At 43.8% G+C, this 21240-nt stretch overlaps 1 protein-coding gene across 1 annotated transcript in view; it reads right to left on the bottom strand.

The window, feature by feature from the left end:
• LOC106601383 (ubiquitin carboxyl-terminal hydrolase 43) overlaps positions 1-21240 on the bottom strand; it is a 79812-nt gene that overhangs the window by 21740 nt on the left and 36832 nt on the right. The window contains exons 5-7 of the mRNA XM_082973118.1: positions 15069-15204; positions 14780-14924; positions 4222-4384 (exon numbers count right to left, since the gene is read on the bottom strand). Coding sequence (XP_082829244.1) covers positions 4222-4384; positions 14780-14924; positions 15069-15204 — 444 coding nt within the window. The remainder of the gene's footprint in view (positions 1-4221; positions 4385-14779; positions 14925-15068; positions 15205-21240) is intronic.

Genomic DNA, 21240 nt, shown 5'->3' with positions numbered 1-21240 from the left:
ATTATCCAACTGGTTTGACATTGGGAATATTCTCAAATAGTTCAGAGAACGTTAAAAAACTAAGTACTTCAGCATAACGTTTCACCATGGTTCTATCTGAAGTCATGTTCTCTAATTGTTCCAAGAATGTTAAGAAACAATGTTCTTCTGTGGGAATTTCAGTACTTTAGCGTAACGTTTCCTACAGGTTTCATCATGGTTCTATTTAAAGTCATGTTCTCACATTTTTCAGAGGGAGGGTTACGAAAACGTTCCATAAAAACCACAAGAAAACGTTAGTAATGTGAAGAGAACTTTTTAAGAACGTTATTTAAAAACATATACATTCTGTTCTCAGCATTAACAAAACTCTATCCTCTATCTTGTTAAGTATGTTCAGGTGCTTTGGCCGCGCCCACTAATTGGCCACACCTGATCATAATGAGTGCTTGTTTCATATGAAATTGGGTATGTTTGAATAGACTAAAATTAACCGTTTTTATTTTGTATGCATAAAAAAACATGGCATGTTAGCATTGCATACGGACAAAAAGCATTGCAAACATTGCATACGGACAAAAAGCTTATTTCTCTCAAATTTTGTGAACACATTTGTTTACATCCCTTTTAGTGAACATTTATCCTTTTCTAAAAGAATCCATTCGCCTGACAGGTGTGGCATATCAAGAAGCTGATTAAACAGCATGATCATTACACAGCTGCACAAAGGCCACTCTAAAATGCGCAATTGTGTCACACAACACAATGCCACAGATGTCTCAAGCTTTGAGAGAGTGTGCAATTGGCATGCTGACTGCAGGAATGTCCACCAGAGTTGTTGCCAGAGAATTGAATGTTCATTTCTCTACCATAAGCCACCTCCAACATCGTTTTAGAGAATTTGACAGTATGTCCAACCAGCCTCACAACCACAGACCATGTGTAACCACGCCAGACCAGGACCTCCACATCCAGCTTCTTCACCTGTGGGATTGTCTGTGAACAGCCACCCAGACAGCTGAAGAAACTGAGGAGTATTTCTGAAAGTTTGAAAGGAAGTTATTCAAAAACCTCAAAATAACATAGGATTTCTGTTCTCAGAGCGTTAATAAAACCTCCCAGGAAAACATTCAAGGAACCAGAGTAAAAAATTCTCAGAACCTCCCTGCAACCTAAAAATAAACGTTCCCAGAACAGGCGAAATGTTCCCTTCTGTTCTCAGAACGTTGAAAAAACATTCCTTTTTACCAGTTACAAAACGTATGGCTTTGTCCCCACAACCATTGTGAAACCAAAAACATACGTTCACTAACCCACAACTTCCAAGGAACCACATTTTCTAGCTGCGCAGTCTTTGGAATGAATTGCAAAAATAATGCAGAGCTCATATCTCTTAATAATAATTTCACGCTTATGGCAGAGTCAGATTTATTTTCATCTGTCAGACCAAAACAAATGAGAAAGTTATTTGATCCAAAAAACATCTGATAAGATCATCCAATGGAGACTATGAAATGTGTCAGAATTCCCACTGATCCGCATCGCATCTCTCTCCTCAACAGGCAGTTTGTCTGCGTGGAAATAAGACTCAGCATCAATATGGGTCACATTATGATTTGTTTGTCCTGTTCCACACTGTGCATAATGATAGGATCACTAGGAAAGAAACATCTAAGCAAATGCAAAATACATAAAATCAATATGGGTGAGGTGGCCTGCTACAAACAGGACTGGATTTCAGACTATAATGTCTAGCAATCTGGCTTTGAACGATCTCAGTGAGGAACTCACATCTAAAGCATGCCGTGTCCAGAGAAGATATGGATTAGACAGCAACTCTTAGCTCTTTTACTCAGTTATATGGAATTATTTTAAGAAGGTCATACCAAGGATAATTTAGCTATTTGATTTAGAATTTTATTTGGCCCTACTGCTATTAGCCCATACAAACACTTTGAATAACAGATTCACTACTTGGAACGACAGATAGTGCCCACATTCGGAAATGTCTGCCCCTACATTTTTGATAGGTATTTAACCCCTTATTTTTGGCACTAAACAGTCTCCATATATACTGTAATTCCATAATTTGTTTCAACTGGTACCGGGAGACTTTCAGACGACTCTTGTTGTGGGCAACTGACACGCACGTGAGAGTCTCAGCTTTCGAAAGAGGGGTCATATTAGTGTGTAGACCACCAAACTGCTCAGACGCTACAGACAGAAGTTGTCAAATGGGCTGTACCGACTTCAGATGACTTCCAAGACACGTGTAGGGGTCGTAGAGCAGAACGGACAACACCATCGTGTTCGTGAAAGTCTCATGTTTTGTTCGGACACTACAGACGATTTTGTGAGAAGACCGATTTTCGCTCTAGAGCTGTTACCTTTCACTGCAGATGTGGAAGTGCGACACCGGCGGATGCGGTGGATTGAGACGCATCCAATGCAAAATAACTGATATCTCTAGTTTAAACTAAATTTTTATTATACTAATTACATTCATCAAGAAGATCTTGGAGTTGATGTTTAAACAAAGCAATGACACTGAAATGGACATTTCACACTGTGCTTGTTAGAGGAATGTACCTGCAAAACCTATTCCCTGTAGAACAATAAGAGAAAGACAAAGAATACAATCTCCACATGTCATTTTCTCGGCACACAAATATCTTCACCCTTCACCTGATGAGACAGAGACAGGTCTGAGCCCAATTGTGCACACACTGGTTGAATCAACATTGTTTGCTACCTGTAATATCGTATAGCTTTGGAATCGTGACATTACGTACTTTAGATGAAAATAGGCACGTTTCTCGACATATTCACTGACTCTGAGAAGGGATTGCGTGACGATTAGCTTAGCGACCGTGTGACACAGCATGACAACGTGAACGCGAATGGTCGACAATCTGCTGGGTGGGGCAATATATGTTCCTTCATTCATTGGATTCCTATCTCCTTTCTTTCATATCTCTGGCAACGGCACCATGCAATGCACCCTGGATTAAAGAGGCAGACAAATAGGAAAAATGGGCTAGACCCTCTGTTAAATAAAAAAATTCTCGAGGTATGAATATTGCAAAAATATAACCATTTACATAGAAGTTCTTATCCAGAGCGACTTACAGTAGTGAATGCATACATTTCATGCATATTTTTTACTGTACTGGCCCCCCTGTGGGAATTGAACCCACAACCCTGATGTTGCACACACCAGGCTGGCATTGCAAACATCACGCTCTACCAACTTAGCCACAGGGAAGAACAATGGCTCATTTAAGAGAAGACATCCTCCCGAATTATGACATCGGCCAGTAATGAAATCTAACATGTATGATAGACGTTTTCACGATCTAAAAGTCCTATTCCAGTGTAGTGAGAGTGACTTTATCACAGTGCTTCGTCATACCGGACGGATTTCTGCCTGCTTGAACGCCAATAACTCAGATACACATGAAAACATGAAAGGACTGAGGGAATTGATAGAACATCACTCAGGGATGCACAAAAACAATATAACATTCAAAATGGGTGAACCTTTCCTTTAAATTGAAGTATTACACACGTTTTTATGTTTACAACTCTGGTTGAAATGAGATGAAAACAGTACTGGTTAATTACTTTTTTCAAATCCAATGTATTTTCCAAGTTGATTCCACATCACAATACATTGACAAATTGCGTTGAAACAACGTTGATTGGTTGGGAAGTTTGACATCTGACACCAGTGTGTGCCCAGTGGGAGGGTTAATCAGCAATGTTGAAGCATGGGAGAATGCTGAGAGACACTAAGCCTTCTGGATGGGATTGGATTTCTCATGGCCGACTCTGTGAGGTCTCCTGAGCGAGTATTGATCCCTCCCTGCTGTCGGGCTGGATGTCTGATGGATTACTCCATCGTGTCAGATGTCAAACTTCACAACCATTCAGTTGGAGACTTGCCTCTCAATTAGATTGACAAGAAACTCTCAGAGGCTGTGACTCATTGACTGTGGCTCATTCAACTGTCACATGAGATAGTAGAGGCCTTTCTGTGCTGTATATTTCCCCATCGACATTAAAGTTGTGAGGTCTTTTCCTGCTGGCCCAAAGTCTAATGAAAAGTCTATATTTAGAAATGAATCATGACCTTATGTTGTAACTGTAACTTTCTCTTTCACTTCTGAGTGACAGTATGAAGAGGTGAACAACACCAACCGCCCCTTAGACCCCAGAGTGTGTTTGAAACAGTCACCTAACCTGACAGCCTGCTGGGCATTCCAGGCGGCGTTGCACACCAGCAACAGGATCTTCACCGGCACACCATGGTTCAGGAACTCTGATGACAAAGTTCCGGATGGAGGTAACCTTTGACCTTCGGGCCCGGAGGAGTACGGCGAGGACGGCAGGCTGTGGTGGTACCCTGCAGGAGAGGAGGAAAGAGGGAGGAGACAAGAGAGGGCGGTGGGGAAGTGAAGGAAAGTTAAATATAAGACTTGGCGAGACATTCTATTTAGGGAGGAGCGAACCAGAAGCGAGAACAGATGGAGCTGGTGCTGTAGACTCTCCCAGCAGGAGGTCTTATCTGATGCAGCTTTTCACTCCTGGTGGGTGCCAGCACTTCTCACCAGCTAACTTCTCTTCCCTCACACTGTGGAGTGTGACTGAGCAAAAGCCTGCTGAAATTACAGCACTTACAGACGTGACATTAGCAGATGCTGTGTTACCAACCTACTAACCTCATCCCCAGGCTATTGCGCACAGCACATATAAGCCTGGGATATCAACCACTCAAAGTTGGCCTTAGTGGGAGTGACCATAGAATTATATGCAAGTAATTCTATGGCAAAGTATTTGTCATCATTTCATTTTAGCGAATCACATGTGCTTGTGGTGTGGTGTGCTTGTGGTGCTCTGTGCTTGTGGTGTACTAGCGTACGGGGAGGGTTAGGGGGAAGATGTTGTGGGAGATGATTGGTTGGTAGATTAGGTAGATTAAGCCAATGCCTATGTGCCTGGAGTTTCTCCCAGCTCTATGTTTTGGCCAAGTTTGACGCACTGGTCCACCAGACTCTACGCACATTTGTGTGGGAGTGTCTGGGAACGAGATTACCAACCTACAGTCAATACCAACCCATCAGGCGGCACTGGCTCCCAAAAATACTTGGTGATAAATCACATGGTAAATAGGACTGTAGACAGAAACGAGCAGCTATTGATTGGCCTGGCGACAGTGTTCTCCCAAAACCACAGCGTTGTATTAAACACCGCTGTTTACACCCATCCAGTTCACAATTAATCATCGCCAACGGTGAATGTCAAGCTTGAAGGCCCCAAAGCCGCCAAGATCCTGATTGTGCAAATATCCCACCATTCAATCCAGCCACACCACAGGATATAGGAGAGTGAAGGAATGCATGGAAACAAAGACCTATTCAATATCAATCAGACACTTCATGTAAACAGCTCTGATATGATATGATAGAGCCCTGACCCGAGAGTGAACATAATGAGGAAAAGTATTACTGCTCTTCATTTATTCATGTTCAACTAATGAAGCAGCTGATCAAACTCTCCTCAATCATGCTCTGCAATTTACATAAGTGTTGACCTCTGATCGCTGTGAGGATAATTTATGTAAAGAATCCCTTCTTTAACGACTGGTGAAACGTTCATAATTCAGCAGTAAAATGCAGAGGTCACCTCATGGACTGTCCCCACGTGATTGATGCTGGGAGGAGGTCTCTCATCGGTCATTAAATCAAAGTGTATTTCTTTATGTTTGGGCATCAGAAATGTATTGTTTCTAGACATCTCCCCCAAGGTCTTTTCACTGGTCTTTAAATTACAACCAGTTTCCTACCTTTAGGTTGATGTCAGCTTTTCAGAATGACGGATGGAGAGTGTCAAAATAGCCCACAGCAGATTCCTGTAGATACACAGAAACTTCAACTTGTACACACACGCATGCACACAAATGTAATTTAATATGCCTGTTGATTGTAGTCTCCTGTGATGAGTGATATGACTCTCTATAAGATCATGGAATAGTTGTGTATTCACTCTCCTGTAGTCTAGGGTTACGTCTGAGAAACACTTTAATTTTCAATTCCCTGACAGATGTGAAGGACAGGATGAGCCAGCCTGAACACTGTGAAAGCCAGTAATTAAACACCTCTGCCCCCAAAGAGATCCACTTCAATGACTGAATTAGCATGGTCAGGTATTGACTGGTTCCGAGAAAGCCGTGAAGCCCTATAGCGAAGACAGACACCAAACTGACCACATACCGAGACTGAGACGTCAGTGATTACTAGGGTGGTGGCGGTCATGAAATTTTGTCAGCTGGTGATTGTCAAGCAAATAACTTCCGGTCTCACGGAAATTGACCGTTAATAAACATAAACACATTCAGCATCTCCTGGCTTCCACACATAGCCTACAAGTCACTGATGCAGACCTTTGGAACATCTACATTTTAAAAAAGTCTAATAAATCCATAGCCAACACCATCACAATAAATCCATTATGTATTTTAGACAGGTCTAAAGAAACAGGATATGAAGAAAATGTAGTCTATTTCAGAAGAACAGAATACTCTGAGTTGTCCTTATGTTAGGTCCTGACCTGGCTATGCCAAATGGCTGTGGGCTACAATAGTTCATTTAACAGACAAGATCCGCTTAGAATTTCGTGGCATTATTTTATAGTATGAATAAAATCGAAAATATATTTTCTCTAAAGGATTTCTGAGGGAGTGCGCACATCCGGCTATTCTGTGTTGAGCGGTTAACAAAGAAACAGGTCTTCCTATATGCTTAATTTAGAGTTATTTATGCAACTTTAGTTGTGATCAAAACGTATAGAACAACATTTGTATTTTTAATACAAGGCTGCATGATGCCACTAATGATGATTTGAAAAAAGTCACATGAAAGGCATGAGCTCGGCTTTGTCATTTGCACAGGCTGTACACATTTAATCAAATCAAATGTTATTAGTCACATGCGCCGAATACAGTGAAATGCTTACTTACGAGCCCCTAACCAACGATGCAGTTTAAAAAAATACGGATAAGAATAAGAAATAAAAGTAACAAGTAATTAAAGAACAGCAGTAAAATAACAATAGCGAGACTATATACAGGGGGGTACCGGTACAGAGTCAATGTACATGTAGGTAGAGTTATTAAAGTGATGATAGATGATAATAACAGAGAGTAGCAGTGGTGTAAAAGAGGGGTTGGGGGAGCAATGCAAATAGTCTGGGTAGGCATTTGATTAGATGTTCAGGAGTCTTATGGCTTGGGGGTAGAAGCTGTTTAGAAGCCTCTTGGACCTAGACTTGGAGCTCCGGTACCGCTTGCCGTGTGGTAGCAGAGAGAACAGTCTAAGACTAGGGTGGCTGAAGTCTTTGACAATTTTTAGGGCCTTCCTCTGACACCGCCTGGTATAGAGGTCCTGGATGGCAGGAAGCTTGGCCCCGGTGATGTACTGGGCCGTACTCACTACCCTCTGTAGTGCCTTGCGGTCGGAGGCCGAGCAGTTGCCATACCATGCAGTGATGCAACCCGTCAGGATACTCTCGATGGTGCAGCTGTAGAACCTTTTGAGGATCTGAGGACCCATGCCAAATCTTTTCAGTCTCCTGAGGGGGAATAGGTTTTGTCGTGCCCTCTTCACGACTGTCTTGGTGTGCTTGGACCATGTTAGTTTGTTGGTGATGTGGACATCAAGGAACTTGAAGCTCCCAACCTGCTCCACTGCAGCCCCGCCGAGGAGAATGGGGGTGTGCTCGGTCCTCTTTTTCCTGTAGTCAACAATCATCTCCTTTGTCTTGATCACGTTGAGGGAGAGGTTGTTGTCCTGGCACCACACGGCCAGTTCTCTGACCTCCTCCCTATAGACTTTCTCTCATTCACAATTTGACAAGCACTTGATAATGCCTCATCCCCTTTCTGTGGCCGTAATTCCCCTAAAGAAATCCATGACTTTTGAGGCCAATGGCCGTTGTGCCACTGGGCTGAATATAATAATTATAATTCCCTTCTCCCAGCTGCGTGCTCTGAAACACCTCTCACTCTCATGGCTCTCTCAGATAGCTCAACTCTTATTAGCCAATGCCCGTCACGTGCTCTATCACATCCTGATCTGTTTCACCTGTCTTTGTGATTGTCTCCACCCCCCTCTAGGTGTCGCCCATCTTCCCCATTATCCCCTGTGTATTTATACCCGTGTTCTCTGTTTGTCTGTTGCCAGTTCGTCTTGTTTGTTCAAGTCAACCAGCGTTTTATGTCTCAGCTCCTGCTTTTCCCCGTCTCTCTTTTCGCACCCTCCTGGTTTTGACCCTTGCCTGTCCTGATTCCGAGCCCGCCTGCCTGACCACTCTGCCTTGACCACTCTGCCTGCCCCTGACCCTGAGCCTGCTTGCCGACCTGTACCTTTGCCCCCCTCTGGATTACCGACCTCTGCCTTACCCTGACCCTGAGCCTGCCTGCCGCCCGGTACCGTTGCCCCACCTCTGGTTTACTATCCATGCCTGCCTTGACCTGTCTATTACCTGCCCCCATTGGTATATTAAACTATTGTTTATTTGACGTGGTCTCCATCTGGGTCTTACCTTCATACTTGATAGTGATCGGATCTTTCTCACAAGCTACAAGTGAAGACAGACACATCAGGGACGCAACTGTGCTTCCTTATCCAATTCCGACTCGCACATCGAAAATATTAGAAGAACTGTCCACATTTACTTTTCGAGTAGGCCTAATGAACAGCAAAAGCACTAACTTATGTCAATCTACTACCCCCATAATACAAAAGTTGACCGATTCTATTCTGTGCGAGAAATAAATATTCCAAACATAGTCTGGGACAGTTGTGGAATGCAATAGATCCCAAATTAATACAACCACTAGCATCCCAAAACATTTTTTAAGCATTGAAGCTGACGCAACCGATCAGACCGTTTAGCTTAAAATGTTGATAAACCTTTAGGCTATTTCTTCACATTATAAGCGCAGTAATGAGCACACGGCAGTAGGCTATACGTGCGAATGTTCCAAAATGCAATCAATTAGCGGAAAAACACCATTCTCAAAAGTGTGATTATGCATGTAATGCTTTTATTATAAAGGTGAATTTTTATGGTGAAAATGATCTTCCCCAAACTTGAAACTCACGTACAGTATAGCCAGTTAGGCTCTACACCCATTGTAAAGAGGATTAATGTGCTTAATTTTAATAAGTTATTTTGACACTTTAGTTCTGATACAAACCGAATCAAAAAATATATGCCTATGGACTAAGCTACATGAGGTGCAAGACTATGACTTGAAAAAGTAAAAAAAAAAAGGCACGAGCTGTTTCTTGCCTTACTGCACAGCTGGGCATCATTCCCAAGTGGTAATATATTATTCACAAGTGATAGGCTAATATTGTTACCCATCAGACTGTTCATGATTTAATTTTGTCTTTACATATACTAAATAATATGTGTGAAATTTGTTTTGATTTAGAATGGACCATTATCATGCACCGGTCTCAAAACAGGGGCAGGGGGAAAAATACATGTCATCTATGCACTTAAATAACGAATGGAGGACACTTTTACCGTAGTTAATTTTCATGCCAGCTAGGTAGGCTATACTCCTGTTGTAAAGAGAAGAAATGTGCTTAATATTAGGAAAGTTGCTAAATAAATATAGTAGGCCTAGCCTATAGAAAGCTGATGGGATCCTCCTCTTTTTAAGAGGCCATCACTCTGTTTTACCATGCAATTGCATAGCCTGAAGATATGTTGCGCAACATGAGCTCATGGCCTTTCATGAAGTGTTTGATTAGATTTTCGATTACATTTGCATTGATGTCAGAGTGATTAGAGGGACAATATAGTGCTGAATACCAGGCAGCTTGTCACGCCTGCTCCCGCTCCCCCTCCCTGGCGCCAGGCTACCCGTCTTTACACGCACCTGTCACCATCATTACATGCAGCAGTTCTCATTTGACTCACCTGGACTCCTTCACGTGGTTGATTGCCCCTGTATATCTGTCTGTCCCTCAGTGGTGTTCCCTGTGTCCACATTAATTGTTATGTGTTCCTGTCCAGACGCTGTTCCTGTTCTGTTTCATGTCTGTCAGTTATTACACCTTCACTCCCTGTACCTGCTTCCTATCTCCTGCATCGATCCTTTCACAGTTAGTAAGTTTGGTAGGCTACTAATAACCATCAGCAGCATCAGAGCTTGGAGAAGTCTAATTACCATGACTAAACGGTCATGTGTAATTTGAGTGCCATCATGACTCATGACCGCCGGTGTGGCGGTAATACAGTCACCGTAACAGCCCTAGTGATGACTCTATGGCGTTCGTCTCCTCCACTGAGTGACCTAGTTAGCCAGGCTTCTGAATGTGTCCACACTGAGGAGCCTGAACTAATTATTGGGCTTTTCAAACAAGCGTTCCACATCAGTTCCACCTAAACTGGAAGCCCTGACAGTAAATTGAAGCGTGGAAAATCCCACTGATGCCCTGACAGGGGGAACTCTATAGCCTGGCAGCCAGGCAGCATACAGTATTACAACCATACTATATTAGAGACACAATGGACAAACCATGTCATGGTGGGCTGCAGGGTCGACTGAGTTTGGATCAGTCATTGATTAGATGAAGTCATGCAATCTGTTATTAATTTCCTTAATATGAGCCTGGTATGAACAACCTCAACCCAATACAACCTGAAGAAGGTGAATACCTGATGGGGAAAGAACATGTTATCTGTGTGTATGATGCACTTCACTGAATGTGAAATAAGATACTTCTATGAGAATTGCCATGACAATGGAGCTTTGTGGGTACAGAATCAATGTTTACATAAACTGACATAGGAAGTGCTTACACCTATCTTCCTATTTCACCATGGCATGAAAGGTCAGGCAGGAGGAAAAATACTCCCAGACACCATCATCTCTCATGAATCTTTTGTGCCACACTGGGTTATTCCATACATTGTAGATAGTTCATGTAAACCTTGTTGACAGCGACTCAATTACTCATTCTCCTCGCTGACAACCACCAAATGAAAATGCTGCCAGGCACAGACAAACGCACACTCTTTCATTTTTCTACAGGCCGCTCATCAGGGTGTGAAGTGACATTACTGATAGGCTGTGTGTCAAACAGAGGTGGACAGCCCCTGCTTCACATTTTTATGATTTTGAACATGATTCTAGGACATTTAGTGATAGCCATTAGTGACAGCCAGTCGCTGATGTGCTTACAGTGAGTCACCCTCTGAATTCACCAACTAATGTACATGCATGGTGCCAAGGCTCTTGTTTTTTTGTTGACATACAGTAAGTGCTACAATTCATTTCAGTTGATGCCTCAGCTTGTAACGCCCTGGCCATAGAGAGGGGTTTTTTGTTCTTTATTTTGGTTAGGCCAGGGTGTTACATTGGGAGGGCGTTCTATGTTCTTTTTCTATGTTTTTGTATTTCTTTGTTTTGGGCCGTGTGTGGCTCCCAATCAGGCACAGCTGAAGTTCGTTGTGGTTGATTGGGAGTCACACATAAGTGCATGTTTTTCCGTTGGGGTTTTGTGGGTAATTGTTTCTGTTCGTGTTTGCACCTGACAGGACTGTTGGCTGTCGGTTTTCTCTTTTCTTGCTTTTGTATAGTGTTCACGTTGTTCAATTAAATATTAAATGATGAACACTAACTCCGCTGCACCTTGGTCTTCTCTCCAGTACGACAGCCGTTACAGAATTACCCACCATACCAGGACCAAGCAGCGGAGGATATCTGGCGAGGACCGGGGACCACGGCTGGTAAGGGAACCCGAGAGGCAGCCCCAATAATTTTTTTGGGGGGGCACAAGGGCAGTTTGGCGGGGCGAGGATGAAGCCCCAGGCCAGCTCCCCGCACTAGCCCTGAGGTGCGTCAGCCCAGTCTGACTCGGCCTGTTCCCGCTCCCCGCACTAGCCCTAAGGTGCGTGTGCCCAGACTGGCACATCCTGTACCAGCCCCACGCATCAGGCATCTAGTGCGTCAGCCCAGCCTCGCCAGTCCGGAGCCGCCCGCCAGTCAGGAGCTGCCAGAGCCGCCCGCCAGTCAGGAGCTGCCAGAGTGGCCCGCCTGTCCGGAGCTGCCAGAGTGGCCCGCCTGTCCGGAGCTGCCAGAGTGGCCCGCCTGTTCGGAGATGCCAGAGTGGCCTGCCGGTCCGGATCTGCCAGAGTGGCCCCGCCAGCCGGGTGCAGCCATCGCCACCCCGCCAGCCGGGCGCAGCCAGGGTCGCCCGCCAGCCGGGCGCAGCAAGGGTCGTCAGCCAGCCGGGCGCAGTCATCGGTGCCCGCCAGCCGGGCGCAGCAAGGGACACCCGCCAGCCGGGCGCAGCCATCGCCGCCCGCCAGCCGGGCGCAGCCAGGGTCGCCCACCAGACCTTCGGTGCGGCCAGGTGCACCACCTAAGAGGGCGACGCCAAGGGTGGGGCAGAGGCCACGTCCCGCACCTGAGCCGCCGCCGTAAGAAGGCCCACCCAGACCCTCCCCTTCAGTGTCAGGTTTTGCGGCTGGAGTCCGCACCTTGGGGGGGGGGGGGGGGGGTACTGTAACGCCCTGGCCATAGAGAGGGTTTTTTTGTTCTTTATTTTGGTTAGGCCAGGGTGTTACATTGGGTGGGCGTTCTATGTTCTTTTTCTATGTTTTTGTATTTCTTTGTTTTGGGCCGTGTGTGGCTCCCAATCAGGCACAGCTGAAGTTCGTTGTGGTTGATTGGGAGTCACACATAAGTGCATGTTTTTCCGTTGGGATTTTGTGGGTAATTGTTTCTGTTAGTGTTTGCACCTGACAGGACTGTTGGCTGTCGGTTTTCTCTTTTCTTGTTTTTGTATAGTGTTCAACTTTGTTCAATTACATGATGAACACTAACTCCGCTGCACCTTGGTCTTCTCTCCAGTACGACAGCCGTTACACAGCTTGACAGCTTATATTGGTACCTGAGACACTCCATTTAGACAGTCTAGGTATTCAGACATATCCAGTTTGTCAAAGCACAATCCTGCAACATTAGTGTTGAATATTTCTGTCTAGGAGTTATTATACAATTCAAGCGAGCTCAGGTTTTCTGTAACAAGAGCAAAGCCGAACATGAACACTTTAGAAAGTTTAACTTCCAGCTATAGAGGCATTACGGCAGTCCTCCTGACCCAGAAACTGTGGAGAAATTAGCTGCTGTCTGGTCAGTCTTTAGAGGCCACTTCATTCAAAGACACTGCCAGCCCTGTACCTGACCAACGCTGTTAATTGCTTATTGAAAGGATTTCTTCCAAGCAGAGAGGCCGAACAGAGCTCGGTAGAGTCCCACATGCTTTTCATACTGAGAGAAGTAGTGAGTAAAGTATGCTGTATGTAAACTAGGGAGTAGTACAGGAGTGGTATAGTAGAGGAGTCTTTTAAATCAATGTAGACACTGTTCTGGGGAAGAACAGATGCGACTCCATTCCCATCCCATTACCATTCATAGTTAATGTGCGTGAGGTGCATGATCCCTAAAGGCATATTGATTTCAAGTACACAAAATGTACCTTCCATTAGCAGCAGTGACCATAAAAGTTTATGAGCAGTGACAACTCATCATGATTTAAAGAGGCACATTACACAACCCAATGAGGTATAAGCTGAGGTGAAGCCTCCTCAGTCAGTACAGTACCACATTTCACGCCCGTCAGCTTTAGGCCAAATAGATAATGATTACAAAATTATTACTCAGTATTCATTGTGTAACAGTGAGTTTGAGTTCTGTTATTAGACTGGATGTGCATGAAATGAGAGGATGCTCTGTTCAGCAGGGAGGTGGTGAGAGAGGCCTCTCCACATCAACCCCACTACGTATACAGTCTGCTAAAACATCCCAGGAGGATTCAGTGTCTGCCTGTGTGTGTGTGTGTGTGTGTGTGTGTGTGTGTGTGTGTGTGTGTGTGTGTGTGTGTGTGTGTGTGTGTGTGTGTGTGTGTGGTGCAGACCAATCAAACTGAGTAGTCAATTATGTGTGATCTAACTAAAGATGATAAAGGAGAGACAGATTTCTCCAATCACTTTGCTCAGTGGTGATGCAAAGAAGAGTCATTTTCAGGGACAAACCCAGCTCTGCTAAACCCAGGGTGAAAAATGTTGTAAAACTATCCACACAATCTGGCTTCTGGGTACAATGTCTGTTTGCCCTTCACATCATCAGTACAATTACAAAGGAGAGATATTTCAAACATAAATCATTCGATGACAGCAAATCTTTGCGGAAAATAATGGTGATTTGAGTAGATATGAGCATCTGAGTTTTATTGAAAATGTGTTTAAAATGTGTTTGTAAGCACACATGTTCCCCAAGGACTTCTTATTCTACATTGTGAGTTCCTCCTGGAATCTATCAGACCCAAAGTACACAAACAAATGTATGTGTGTATGGTTTCTCACAGCAAGGTCATTCATTATCTTGTTTAAAAAGAAACAATGCATTTCTCCTCAGTTGTTCATCCTGATGTTTGGAAGGCTTGTGCCAACAGTGCACAGCTAGGGTAAAAGCTACAGTACAAGAGCATGTAATTATCACCACCAGAGGAAGGACAGACTTTCACATAATACCCTGGTATTTCACAGAGGTTGTACATCCCATTCTGTTAATACAGTACCTCTGTATGCTCTTGACTGAAATGACCCCTGCTTGCTCATAAAGTGGAAAAGGGACAGATTCTATTGGATGATCTTGGTTGATAGTGGTGATATTGATCTGAATGTCTCTAGAATATGTAGTTGTTGCTATGGTTACCTGAGAATAGTGTAGAGCCTCCTCTGATGTATAGGGGCGGGGCCTGGAAGGCATAGATGATGTCAGTCTCGGCTATGCACGTCAGATCCTCCTCATCAAAGAAGGAGCGCTGAAAGCCTGTGGTGTAGATCTCTGTCAGGATCACCTGAAAGAGAGAGGGAGAGAGGGAGAGAGAGAGCGAGAGATAGCAAGAATATCCATCTTATTTAATCAGAGACTTGGAAAATGGAGTGAGAGTGAATCTGATGATAGTGTGCATCATCAAGAAGAGTGAGACAAGATCACCTACCTGGTCTGGGGAGATCTTCCCCTCATCCGCCAACATCCTTCTCAGAAAGGCCAGTGAGCCAAAGAGAGGCACAGCCAGCCCGATGCGCAAGTATCTCTGGCCCTTCGTACTGAAGACCAGAGTTACACACAAAGGCCTGTCGAGTGAAGGGGAGGGAGAGAGAGAGAGAGAGAGAGAGAGAGAGAGAGAGAGAGAGAGAGAGAGAGAGAGAGAGAGAGAGAGAGAGAGAGAGAGAGAGAGAGAGAGAGAGAGAGAGAGAGAGAGAGAGAGAGAGAGAGAGAATTGCCGCTGCATTGAAATCACTACCATTTTTATTACAGTCCATGACCAGGAAGAGACATATAGTTTTCATGAATTAATCAATACATTTTAGCATTAATAATAGATCATTGGGACAGTTTTTCTATGTGTAAGAAATAATGGAATCTGTATTGTGGGTCGATGCATTTCTAAAGCTGAGCACTTGGCTCTTACCTCTCTGTCTCCTTTGCATGGAGAAGCGACGCTGACATAGGCAGGGTAAAGGGACATAATGGCTTGTACAAAAACACTACACTGAAGAGATATGTGCCCTGTGATTCACCTGTGATAGTCTATGTGTGTCTATATGTGAGGACTGTAGTCAGCCGAGTAGACACCCCCCTCAGAAAGTCAGCCTCCTCCTCTGAGAAAGAGAGATATGGGAGCCAATGACAAAATGGCATAAGCGGGAGGTGCCGAATGTACAGCACCTCTATTCTACAGACAAGACTCTTAATTTTTATTTAACTAGGCAAGTCAGTTAAGAACAAATTCTTATTTACAATGACGGCCTAGGAACAGTGGGTTAAAAGATTTTTACCTTGTCAGCTCTGGGATTTGATCTAGCAACCTTTCGGTTACTGGCCCAATGCTCTAACCACTAGGCTACCTGCTGCCCCTTATCTCCTTACACTCATATTGAAGAGCTTGAGCTCAGGCTCAATTTTTAATTTTAAATAAGTCATGTTTTTCTTTTGAAGCGAGAAAGAGACTTGTTTCCACTCCCTTTTTGCCTGTAATCAACTATGGTGATACATTGTACATGTTTGCCCCTGTGGCTGAACACTGTGTCCCATGGGGTGTTGAGGTTTGTTACAAACTCCAATGCTTTCACCAATCATTGTACCCTCTATACCAGAGTGGGCTGGCCTTCATTAGCTCTTCAGAGACTAAGTCATTGGTATGTTGTTATTTACAAGGCCATACTGAGACAGCTCCCATTTTACCTGTGTATCTACATTGTCCAGCAGACTAATGACAATTATCAATTAAAGTGAGTTTTGTGATGTCTTGTTGATGACCTGCTCTATAATCCACCATGGAGAAGATTTAACGTGATAAAGATAGTGAGAGATGCCACTGCCAGCACACAGGCATTATCACACATGGGGACAGAGGACACACAGCAGTGGGGGATATACAGTATTATACAACGGGTGGGTCTAATCCTGAATGCTGATTGGTTAAAACCTCATTCCAGCAGGTGCCTATTCAACAAGTTACCACTGGCTAAATCTATGACGTTAAAATGCCTATTTACTCTGTTCCATCTGACTGCGCAATCCACTGTCTCATCAGCCCAGCCAGGCAATTTATAAACTCCACTATGAAAAGCATCTAACATTTCGTCCTCAACAGCAGAGATTTGAATAAACCTTGCTGTCTGTCACTCCGACATTTGCAATATTGTTTCAATATTCAAATTTGATCTCCAGCTGTCCCATAGTAATGAACGTGTCGGGAGTCAGGATGAGACAGACAGGTAGGCAGCTTTTCTCAGCCAGTCTAAATCATGAATTAGCATCATTTCTATGGATATATACAAATAACTATCAATAGAAAACAGGTAAAACTAAATGAAGAGCAGCTAGTTTCAAGTTTTTCCAGCTTCAGTTTGAAGTGATTGTGTTAGCTGTGTTGTTGGCTTGCTCTCGAACAACAGTGCCCTGACGAGAGAGTACATGTTCTACACCAGGTGAAATCGTGCATCATTAGCTCATTGTTATGGATGTATCCAAATAAATGTCACTAGAAAACAGCTTAAAATGCAAATGCAGCTACTTTGTTGTTATTCTGGCTGCACTGTTGACGTGACTGTAAGTTAACCGTAGTTGGCTGGCAAGCAAGTGATAAGAACGTTGCCAGCCAATATGGCAATGGAATATTTAGAATGAACGACTGGGTCGCGTCCATAGATAAAGAACAAAAAGACTGAACGACTGGGTCACGTCTCTGGCAACCGAACCGATAGAATGAACGACCAGTCGGCTTAGGTAGTCACCCTAGATTTGTGTCAGGACTATATCTTGTGGAAGGATGAAATAGTATGAATAAATTCATCAAAATAACGATTTTCATGAAAATGTGAATATTTTTTTTATTTGAATATTTTGGTAACCCATTGTATAAAAGTGACAATGCCCTCGAAGCCGGTGTTTGGAGGATATATTGGCACGGTTTGCTGGCCCTCAACTTCTTCTCGGGCCTAACAACACCCGTGCCAATATATCCTCCAAACACCGGCTTCTCGGGCATTACTTAAGTAAGTAAAGGTTGTTGAGCTGTGAGATCCCCTGCTGTCTGGACTCAGGGTAACCTTTACACTGGGGGTCAAGGATTCTCAGCATACGCTATAGCGAGATGCATGAAGCGGTCATGCAGTCTGTGTACATCTATATGCACAGACGCAGCGCACCTGAGTCCATTCCTTTATCTGTCTTTAACTAGGCAGTAGGAACACCAAAACAGTGCCTCATATTATCACGGTTCTTTTTGTGTCTCAAGACACAGACAGTGAAGGCAGTAGTTAATCAATGGTGCTCTGAGCAGGCAAGCGTTACTAATTCATACTAATTACCTTGTTTGGAACCATTCTGAGAGTGGCAAAACATCCCCACACACTCAACAGCTCAAAACTAGAAAGGCAGGCATAGGGATAATTAACAATCTATAACGTTACATGATGCACCCAATACCTATTATGGGAATTCAATTCCCAGTGACTGAATACTAAACTAAAGCCCTCAATTGAATGGGAATCTGAGTCTATGATTATTCTAAGCTACTGCAAATAGTGGCTACATCCCGAGAACAACTTTCAGAGGTTTAGCTCCCCGTCTCTGAATACAAAGCTGAATTAATGTGTCACGACTGTCTAGGACCAGTGGAGAGGTGGAATCAGGAGCAGGAGACAGAGGGCCGGAGCAACTGTGTTTTAATAATATTAGTAACACGCAATAGCCGTAGGGCACCAGGCACGTGGCGAAGTCTGCCAGGGGAAAAACACCTTCCCAAAATAAGCGCACTGGAAACAAAAAGCGCACGGGGCGCAGCCCGGCAATAATAATCGACAATAACAATTTACAATCCCAACTGTCCTGAGTGGACAATAAACAATCCCGCACGAGAACCCCAACTGAAAATACACACTAAATAACCCCCCACTAATGACAAACACAAAACAGGTGCGAGATAGACAGACAGACAAAACCAAAAGACACAGAAACAACGATCGGTGGCAGCTAATAGGCCGGCGACGACGACCGCCGAGCGCCGCCCGACCGAGGAGGGGCGCCACCTTCGTTAGATACTGTGACATAATGTCATGTCCTGACCCATGTAAGATGTCATTTTCTATAGTAGAGTAGGTCAGGGCGTGACAGGGGGTGTTTTCTATGTTTTCTATTTCTATGTTTAAATTCTAGGTTTCTATTTCTATGTGTTTTTTGGCGGGGGGAGTTGATCTCCAATTAGAGGCAGCTGGTCCCCGTTGTCTTTAATTGGAGATCATATTTAAGTAGGGTTTTTTTTTCCCACCTGTGTTTGTGGGCAGTTATTTTCTGTTTAGTCTCTGTACCTGACAGAACTGTATTCTGATTGTTTGTTATTTTGTCTTTAGGGTTTTTGAGTTAATAAATATCATAATGAGCACTCAACATGCTGCGCTTTGGTCCCCTCTATACGACAGCCGTTACAATCAATCATGATAATGAATCGCAAACCTTTTCCTCGGGAGGACAAGAACATTATACAACAAGATCTCTGAAGGATCTTTACAGTAATAACATGCTGATCTGTAATGAGTGTCTCATTTAGTGAAGTTAATGTGTTTAAATGGAGACGCCTGCCATACCACTCAGTCCATTAGGGTAAAACATCAATATGGGTCCATGTCGGGCTGACTCTGCCACATTGGTTAACACACTAGATCATAACTAACCACATACTTACTGTATATATGACATGTGGGAACACATTTCTGTAAGAAAATAGCAGTCCAATAAATAAATGCATATGTGTGAGGTTGGAGTTGGTGTAAATGACTGTTGGTGTTGAAAGTCTGCACTTTAGTTTGTGTTAGGGTTTATGGAGATAGTTTTGTATATGATACCTTTTTTCTTACATGGGCAACCATGTACAAAATCTTAAAAGGCAAACCATCTGCTTCTTCCTTTCATAACTGTCTACAGTATTCAATGCCATTAGCCAAAAGTAGAACGAATGAGGCGATTATGTAAAGTTTGCCTGGCAAGCTGTTTGTTTGAGCTAGATTTAAAAAAAACGATTCTCCAATTAGCATACAAGTTTGCTTAAGGCCAGGCACCACAGGCTGAAATGACATTTTTGCATCTACAGTGCGTTCAGAAAGTATTGAGACCCCTTGACACTTTTCCACATTTTGTTACGTTACAGCCTTATTCTAAAATGTATTAATTTGTTTTTTTCTCATCAATCTACACACAATACCCCATAATGACAAAGCAAAAACTGTTTTTTAGAAATGTTACTTTAATTAGTACTTTGTTGAAACACCTATGTCAGCGATTACAGCCTTGAGTCTTCTTGGGTATGACGTTACAAGCTTGGCACACCTGTATTTGGGGAGTTTCTCCCATTCTTCAATGCAGATCCTCTCAAGCTCTGTCAGGTTGGATGGGGAGCGTCACTGCACAGCTATTTTCAGGTCTCTCCAGAGATATTCGATCGGGTTCAATTCAGGGCTCTGGCTGAGCCACTCAAGGACATTCAAAGACTTGTCCCAAAGCCACTCTTGCGTTGTCTTGGCTGTGTGCTTAGGGTTGTTGCCCTGTTGAAAGGCGAACATTGGCCCAGTCTGAGGTCCTGAGTGTTCTGGAGCAGGTTTTCATCAAGGATCTGTCTGTACTTTACTACGTTCATCTTTCCCTCTATCCTGACTAGTCTCCCAGTCCCTGCTGCTGAAAAACATCCCCCCACAGCATGATGCTGCCACCACCATGCTTCACCGTAGGGATGGTGCCAGGTTTCCTCCAGACGTGACGCTTGGCATTCAGGCCAAAGAGTTCAATCTTGGTTTCATCACACCAGAGAATCTTGTTTCTCATGGTCTGAGAGTCCTTTAGGTGCCTTTTGGCAAACTCCAAGTGGGCTGTCATGCGCCTTTTATTGAGGAGTGGCTTCCGTCCGGCCACTCTACCATAAAGGCCTGATCGGTGGAGTGCTGCAGAGATGGTTGTCCTATTGGAAGGTTCTCCCATCTCCACAGAGGAACTCTGGAGCTCTGTCAGAGTGACCATCAGGTTCTTGGTCACCTCCCAGACCAAGGCCCTTCTCCCCCGATTGCTCAGTTTAGCCGGGCAGCCAGCTCTAGGAAGAGTCTTGGAGGTTCCAAACTTCTTCCATTTAAGAATGATGGAGGCCACTGTGTTCTTGGGGACCTTCAATGCTGCAGAAATATTTTGGTACTCTTCCCCAGATCTGTGCCGAAACACAATCCTGCCTCGGAGCTCTATGGACAATTCCTTCGACCTCATGGCTGGGTTTTTGCTCTCACATGCACTGTCAACTGTGGGAACTTATATAGACAGGTGTGTGCCTTTCCAAATCATGTCCAATCAATTGAATTGACCACAGGTGGACTCCAAGGATGATCAATGGAAACAGGATGCACCTCAGCTCAATTTCGAGTCTCAAAGCAAAGGGTCTGAATACTTATGTACTTATTTATATTTTCTTTAGTTTATCATTCTACCGTCATCAACATTTTAATACATTTTAACCACTTTAATCATTTTAAAGCTCCCAACATTAAATTACACATAATTTAGAAGCCCATTTCATAGAGAGTGTTACAAACTGGACTATATTTAGTAACTTACTTTGTTGAGATGAT

Source organism: Salmo salar, chromosome 03, assembly GCF_965601325.2.
Source record: "Salmo salar chromosome 03, fSalSal1, whole genome shotgun sequence".
In the NCBI taxonomy this organism is placed as follows: Eukaryota; Metazoa; Chordata; class Actinopteri; order Salmoniformes; family Salmonidae; genus Salmo; species Salmo salar.
This window is presented reverse-complemented; position numbering and strand designations above follow the sequence as displayed.